This window comes from Macaca fascicularis, chromosome 11 (assembly GCF_037993035.2).
Source record: "Macaca fascicularis isolate 582-1 chromosome 11, T2T-MFA8v1.1".
Lineage (NCBI taxonomy): Eukaryota > Metazoa > Chordata > Mammalia > Primates > Cercopithecidae > Macaca > Macaca fascicularis.
In genome coordinates, this window is record NC_088385.1 from 5646324 (window position 1) to 5654192 (window position 7869).

At 44.6% G+C, this 7869-nt stretch overlaps 1 protein-coding gene across 1 annotated transcript in view; it reads left to right on the top strand.

The window, feature by feature from the left end:
- GALNT8 (polypeptide N-acetylgalactosaminyltransferase 8) overlaps positions 1–7348 on the top strand; it is a 65028-nt gene extending 57680 nt beyond the window's left edge. Inside the window, exon 11 of the mRNA XM_045364568.2 lies at positions 3523–7348. Coding sequence (XP_045220503.2) covers positions 3523–3675 — 153 coding nt within the window. The 3' untranslated portion in view covers positions 3676–7348. The remainder of the gene's footprint in view (positions 1–3522) is intronic.
- Positions 7349–7869: the final 521 nt, after the last annotated feature.

The window sequence follows — 7869 nt, forward strand, 5'->3', positions numbered from 1 at the left end:
GCACTGCATTGAGATAGTGATGCCACTGAAGTAAGGGGGCGTTTGGGGAAGGTCATCCATCTTCAGGGTGAAGCAACAGCTCACAATACAAAGAGGGTCTCTGTGAGGAGTAGTGAGGAGTAGTGAGGAGGAGGAGAGCGCTCATGGTGAGGGGTGGGAAGTGTGGGGAAAGACGAAGTGGGGAAGGAGTGCTCCCACACACCGCTGGTGAGCGTGGAGACTGGCACAGCTCCAGAAGCAACTTGCCCACGTGTAGGAAAACCAGACGCTCCTCAGAACCCAAACTAACTATAACTCTTTTTAAGGCACTGATTCTTTTTTAGGACAATATCTTTACTCAAAAAATAGTATAGAACGTAGGCCAGGATTACTGTAGAAAATATCTTAATACTTATCACAGTGAAACACAAGGAAAAATTAAATGTCCAACAGTAGGGAATGCTTTGAACTGAATATTATATAACCATTCAAATGATATTCTGAAGAAATCTATTCCAAAAAGTTAATAAAATTGGAAAAGATGTATGTAGAATGTTAAATTTATATAAAGAAGCAAGATGTAAAGACCACATATACAATGTTATCTTGTTATGAGTGCTTTTATATACTTTATATATAAAATATTTTAAAACATATTTTTAATAAATGCACTTCTAGTCAATCATCCGCTTCCCTGACAGCTGCCAGCGATCCTGAGGACATGACCTCACGGATGATCTCAAAGTTGCTCCATGCCCGCCTCACCTGCCAGTAGCCCATGTGCCCAGAGCCCTGGCCATTTATTTTAAAGTATTTTATATATTTTTAAAGTATATTTTCAAGTTAAAAAAGAAGCATCTCTTACTTTTGTAAAAGTGAAAAAGAAACAAAAACAAAAATCCTTTAAAAACTCTGACAGGCAGCACCCCAAAACAAAGACCAAAACGGCCAGGCGCGGTGGCTCATGCCTATAATCCCAGCACTTTGGGAGGCCAAGGCGGACAGATCACTTGAGGCCAGAAGTTCAAGACCAGCCTGGCCAACATGGTGAAACTCCATCTTTACTAAAAATACAAAAATTAGCTGGGCGTGGTGGCGGGCGGCTATAATCCCAGCTACTCAGGAGGCTGAGGCAAGAGAATTAGGTGAACCTGGGAGGCGGAGGTTGCAATGAGCTGAGATCATGCCACTGCACTCTGTCCTGGGAAACAGAGCGAGACTGTGTCTCAAAAGAAAAAAAAAAAAAAAAAAGCAAAAACAAAACAAACAAACCAACCCAAAACAAAAATGTGTAAGATCCAGATGAACACAATTTGAAAGCAACTAGAGGATGTGTGGAACACTGTCAAAGCTCATGTCACGTGGAAGTCGAGTGGAAATAGAAAATAGACCACTGACTTTGTCTAAAAGGTCACACTAAATTAGAATAACCAAGACCTACTGAGCACATACATGCCCCTGTGTGAGGTTAAACATTGTCTCATTTAGTTCTTATGAAACATAGGTTTCTTAAGAGAAGTATGATCACTAACTCCATCTCACCCATGAACTAACCAGGGCACTGAGGAGTCCAATTATTTGCTGAGGGCTACACAGTGTAGTAAATGCCCAGCGTTCAAACACGGAATCTTAACGAATGTGTGCTATTGCCTCGTTGCTTGGGAATTTGATTCTGAAAGGGAGAGAAAACCTGAATGTTTGTTGAAAGGGTTAGTAGAGTTGAGGTCTGGGTTTATTTTGTCCTTCAAATATTGTGACATTTGGACTTGTTTAAAGGCAGTAGAAAAGGAATCTGCAAAGAGGGAGAAATAAAAGACGGATGTTAGGAAGAGTGTTTCTCTAGCATCGAGGATGGCTGGGGCTCAGGGAGCGGAGAGGGCTGCTGGCTGGTGAGGTGGGCGTGGGGCCGCTCCTTTGAGATCATCTGTGAGGCCATGTCCTCAGGATCGCTGAGGGCTTGCAGGGGACGGGAGGATTGAATGGAAGTGTGGTGTTCTTGACATTTAGTTAAAATAAGTGCCAGGTGGGGGCTGACAGACAGAGCATGCTGAAGAGGCCTGGAAGAGGAACCCTGGGGAGCAAGCCCAGCTCTGGGGCCATGTGGGCAGGTTTATGAGCCAGGCCTGCTCAGTTGGCAGACCCTGTCCACAAGGGCTCTGTGGTCTGGAAGCAAAGAGAGAGGAGCGGTGGCGGTGGTGGAGGAGAAGTTCCAGAATCTGAAGAGTTGCCCTGAATGGCAATGTTGGATGGCTGCCCAGAGGAGGAAAGGGGTGGCTGGGGCTTCGGGGAATCCAGGGACAGGCAAATTTGGGGGAGCAAGGGCCGTTGGAGGCAGTTTCTGATGGCAAGAGATGAGAAGCAGGGAGGTGATTGTGAGAGAGGAAGCAGAAATCTGGAGATGTTAGAGCTGCAGTCAGTCCCGCTTGGTGTTCAAGAACTTGGTGGCAGTTTGTCTGAAGGGGGACAGTGAGGTCAGGGTTTCTCACCAGCCATCAGAATGAATGTTATGCACCCTAAGGATGATACCAGAGTGCAGGGCATGAAGAGGAAACAGCCTGACCCAGGCACTGATATAGATCATGTGAGTCCTGCAAAGGGGTAGAGAGGGATGTGGGAGAGAGAGGGCCGGGAGCAGAGGGCAGGACCAGGAGAGTACAAACAGTAGTTTGGACAGATGGCAGGATTGTCAGTTGCTGAGATATGAAGATGAGGGGGAAGAAGCTCAGGGAGGTTGTGGGAATCACACAGGATCAAAGAGAAGGATGGCCCTTCCTTTCTCTTCTCCTTTGAGAATGGGGAGTGGCAGAGATGAACTAAGATTTGTTGCATGTTTCATGTGTCAGGCCCAAGATGGTCCATCAATATGAACCCTAATTTTAACCTTAGTATTAACTCTGAACCCATTTTATAGATGAGATTGACATTGAGACTTGGAGAGAGCAGGTAATTTCCCCAAGCCCACACGGTTCGTATATGGTAGAGCAAGGATTCAACCCTACCATTGTAGCACTGATGCCTATCACGTTCCCAGTCATAAACCTTGGCGAAGCCCCCGCAACAGGAGAGGCAGGAGGCTGCCTCAGAGGCTGAGGTTCCTGAATGTAGCTCCTGCTCCAGGCCCACGACACAGTTTCCCTGAAGAGGGAGAGAAGCACAAGGTGAAGGTGACCCTGATGGGTCTCATGGGGTCAGGGGTGAGGACGTGGAAAGGAGGGCCAAGCTGAGAAGGCCCGCCATTCTCACAGATGCCTTCATTCCGTGGTAGTCAGTACTGACCCAACGCTTCCATCTCAGAAGAGGCTGAGGGCATCACAGGAAGCCAGAGCAACGCCGCCTGGTTGGTCACTTTGCCATGGGGCTGGTAGAGGAAGCACTGGGTGGTCTCATCCTACATCCTGCTTCCTTTTCTCCCCTGGATGACTTGTGGAGGACTGAGAGGTCCTTCAAGAATGTGGCTGAGCGCAGCAGGGAGAGCAGGGCCAGATGAGATGATGAATTACTGAGGCATTTCAGCACCTTGGCTCTGTCTCTCTTCCCCTCCAGGGAGGAGCCGTCAGAAACAGGGATACCAAGCGGTGTCTGGAGATGAAGAAGGATCTTTTGGGTAAACACGTGCTTGTGCTCCAGACCTGTACCACGCAAGCGTGGGAAATCCAGCACACCGTCGGAGACTGGGGTCAGACCAACAGCCAGTGATCGCCAGACGACGCTGGATCTGGGTCATCCATTCTTGCAAGTGGAACGACTTCTACTCCCAATACTGCCAGCTCCTTTCTCAATGAGAAGGAAAGCATGTGTATGTGTGTTTATGGCGACTTCAGGTGGGGCCCGTGCATGTGCTGGGGTGTCTCTGTTGCAGAGCGGAGAGGAAACTCTGATGCCTCATCCCCAGCTTCCCTGGGAAGGTCGTGATATATATCAAATGCCATTCTTAGAAACTCCTTGAAATAACCAGCATCTTTTGGCTGTTATGTGGGGAGAGAAGGAGGAGGATGGAAGTTTATCTTTGACTTCGGCCCACGATGTTTAGCCTTCCTTCCCGACAGCTACTGTCGCCATCTGCCCCACACCTCCTCCCCAGTGCATCTGCCTGGGGACTCCCAGGCTGCCGGGGGCCATTCCACGTGAGAGGCTGGGCCCTTCTCAGGCCAGCAGTGTGACAGCTCTCCCGGTGGCACTAATTCTCCCTCCTGCCTGGGCTGACCTGAGAGATGCAGAAAGTAGACAAGTGACTTTTAAAAATTCCTCCATTCCTCCTCCCATGGCAGTTTTATTTGGATTATTAATCTCTCCCACACCAAAGAGATTCTGGAGGCTGAAGGGAGGAGAGAAGGCACCTGAACTCATCACCGCTGTCCGGGGGACAGTGTGTTGAAAAGGGTAAGAAAATCCAGGGCCATCGGAGCCTTTCTCTTAGTAGGTCATAACATTTAATGACTGAATTACCGATTCCCTCCTCCTACTCTTGCAAATTGTGGAGAAGATGAGGCTTAAATCAGAGGGACGCTGCTTTTTGGGGACAAAGAAGAGACTGCAGGCAAATCTTAAAACCAGGGATTCTATGGCTGTCTACTGGATAAATGTTTTCTGCTGGTTGGTGAGTTGGGAAGATACATCTCAGCCTGCCAATTTTTGGCAAGGTCTTGGAGGCTGGTGGGACCAGGCGCCATGGTGGGAGAGGAGGTAGGATGGCCCTGCGTGTGTGTTGTGTTGTGGGATTACCCTTCAAGCATGTGCTCCCGGAACCCCTTCGTCAGAGGGCCACTTTTTTCTCTTAGTCCCATGTCAGGGCTGCCTGGAAATGAGCTGGGGAATCATTAGGTTTTCTTAAGGCATGAGGCATGCAAGACGGTGATAATTTGGTACAGAATTTAATCAATTAAAACTTATAAAAATGGGCCGGGCGCAGTGGCTCATGCCTGTAATCCCAGCACTTTGGGAGGCCGAGACGGGCGGATCAGGAGGTCAGGAGATCGAGATCATCCTGGCTAACACGGTGAAACCCCGTCTCTACTAAAAATACAAAAAAGTAGCGAGGCGTGGTGTTGGGTGCTTGTAGCCCCAGCTACTCGGGAGGCTGAGGCAGGAGAATGGCGTGAACCAGGGAGGCGGAGCTTGCAGTGAGCTGAGATTGCACCACTGCACTCCAGCCTGGGCGACAGAAAAAAAAAAAAAAAAAACTTATAAAAATGAACATTTAAAAGTGTACAGGTTATAGGCAGCTTGATTAAAATTTCACTAAGAACACTGCCATATCAAGAAGTAAAACTACTGCAGACACAATTTTATTATGAAAAAATCAAGGGACAAGATGAATGTTAAGCAAATGTATAACTTCTAGCTTCTGCCTGGCAAATTGAAAGGAAAACGCAGTTCACAGCAAAGTTTTGAAAAAGCATGTACCCAATAGAAAGTTGGATAAAAGACACAATGTCCTTAAACATGTGTAAAGATGTTTAACCTCATTCATAGTTAGAGAAATGCAAATTAAAACAGTATTGAGATACTTTTCACTTAAATTGGTAAAAATTAAAAAGTAGGACAGCACATTCTTTTGGAAGGGCTGTGGGAAACAGGCAATCTTATACATAATGCAAACTGGGGATATTTAGCAATATCTAAAGATACTGTGTGTACGTTTTCAATTTGTGCCAATAATTCCACCTCTAGAGATTTACCTCCAAAAATAAGAAAATACTTATGCACAAAGTAACTCTTTGCAGTATTCATTGTAACTGAGAAATGTTGAAAAAAAGAAAACAAAAAACGATGTGGCTGAACATCAGAGAATAATTGAATACCTCCATGTAATGGAGTACTATGCAGCTATGATAAAGAACAAAGACTCCTTGTCTGAACCGATACGGGGTGATTTCCGGTATCTTTTGTTAAGTGGAAAAAGAAAAACTGTATCTATACTATGTACTTTTTAGGTAAGAAATAAGGGAAAAATATACCTGTATCTGTTCACTTCTGCAAAGTAAAACATAAGAAGAATAAATAAGAAAATAATGAGATTGGTTACAGTGGGTGGTGGTGGCTGGAAATAGGGCAGAAAAAACTGGGAATAGGAACGGGATAGAAGGGATGTGGGGAGAGTGACATTTATCTAACTATATATTTTCTATAGTTTTGACTTCTAGATCCACATTATATTTCAAATGCTTAAAATATAAATATATAAAATCAATAAAGATAGAAACCCAAAATGGAGTATAAACAAAATTAACTGAACCTAACTGTATTTCCATATTGTAAATGAACATATACACACTCGTGCACACACACATTGCCCGCATCTAGCATGCACCATGCAGATCTTGTTTCTCAATATTTTCTAGTAAAAGGAATTACAAGCCTTTGGAGAAATAGCTAATTTTAGGACTGAGGCTGGGATATCTTTCTATTTTAGAAAGTTATAAACTGCTCAAAAAGTTATGGGGACATGTCACAAACCACAATGGTCAGGTTGAAGGGGGCTTCCACTGGCCAGATATGGGACAATTTGAGTATTAAAATAAATAACGGTAATTTTAACAGAGTGATTGGCGTTAACATCACCAGTTGTCAGACAAACAGATGTCATGGGCCTCCTGATATAATGCAAGAAGAACACAATATCACTTCTATGGTTTTCCTGCCAAAAGACAGAACCTGAACCTATAATCTTGAGGAAACATCAATCAAACGCAAATTGAGGGACGTTCTTCAAAAGAAATGGTCTGTATGCTTCAAAAATGTCAACTCATGGAAGACAAAGAGAGACTGAGGAAGTGTTCCAGATTCAAGGAGACTAACGAGATAACTAAATGTAATGTGTGATCCTGGATTAGATCCTGCACCTGAGGGCTTTTCCCCCCTTTGATTGTAAAGGACAGCAGTAGACAATAGGTGGAAGTTGAATAAGGTTTGTTGATTAGATCATAGCATTGTATTCTGATTTTGATCATTGTACTCTGGCTGTATAAGAGAATGCTCTTTATTTTACAAAATGATCACTGGATGGAGTTGAGGGGAAGGGACATTATCTCTGAGATTTTATACAGATAGATGATGGATGGGTGGATGGATGGATAGAGCAGTAGACAGATTCAATGGAGCAGTGGATGGATGGAGAGAGAGAGAGAGAGAGAGAGAGAGAGAGAGAGAGATAGGCAGAAGTAGGAATGATCAAGCAAGTGTGGAAAAGTGAATCTGGATGAACAATAAAGGGTTTGTTTACAAGAATTCTTTGTACCATGTTTGCAACTTTTCTGTACATCTGGAATTGTTTAAAAATAAAAACAAAAAATAAACTCAAAGAACGCCTAGCTAGATAGACACTAAAAACCTCTTCCCTTTTAACTGCAATGATAAGCAATAGCAGCTTAATTCAAGTTTGGTGTACTTTATTCTTTGAGGGAAATCTGTGATTCTCTCACACTTACAGTGAGGATGCAGAAAGCTGCTTAGGCTCCCCAGTTTCCCAGGGGTCCTGAGCTTGCCCCAGCAGCTCCGTTCTCCAGGGTAGCCTGTTAGTTATGACAAAGAACGTATTGATTTGCTTCCTTGGCCCTAAAACCACCTATGCATTCCTTGTCCTAAGATCTACGTGGAATTTTGCTTATCTGGTCACTGTCTACGTCTAGCCTTCATTGGCCAGGACATGTGAAGGTTGTCTCAGTGACTGTCTTCAGTCCACTCAGGAAACTGTTCCCTTGGAAACCAAGTTAATTATTTATTGACCCCTCTCTCTGATTTTTGGGAACATTGGAGCTCTACTGTAAGTCAGTATTACCTTGTAAACAACAGTAAATATGACAAGTAAACTCGTCGATGACCCTGGAGTGTGAAAGGTCACCAAAACTCCAACGGAGAAGTCTGTGTTTGATGCCAGGAGTTGGATATCTG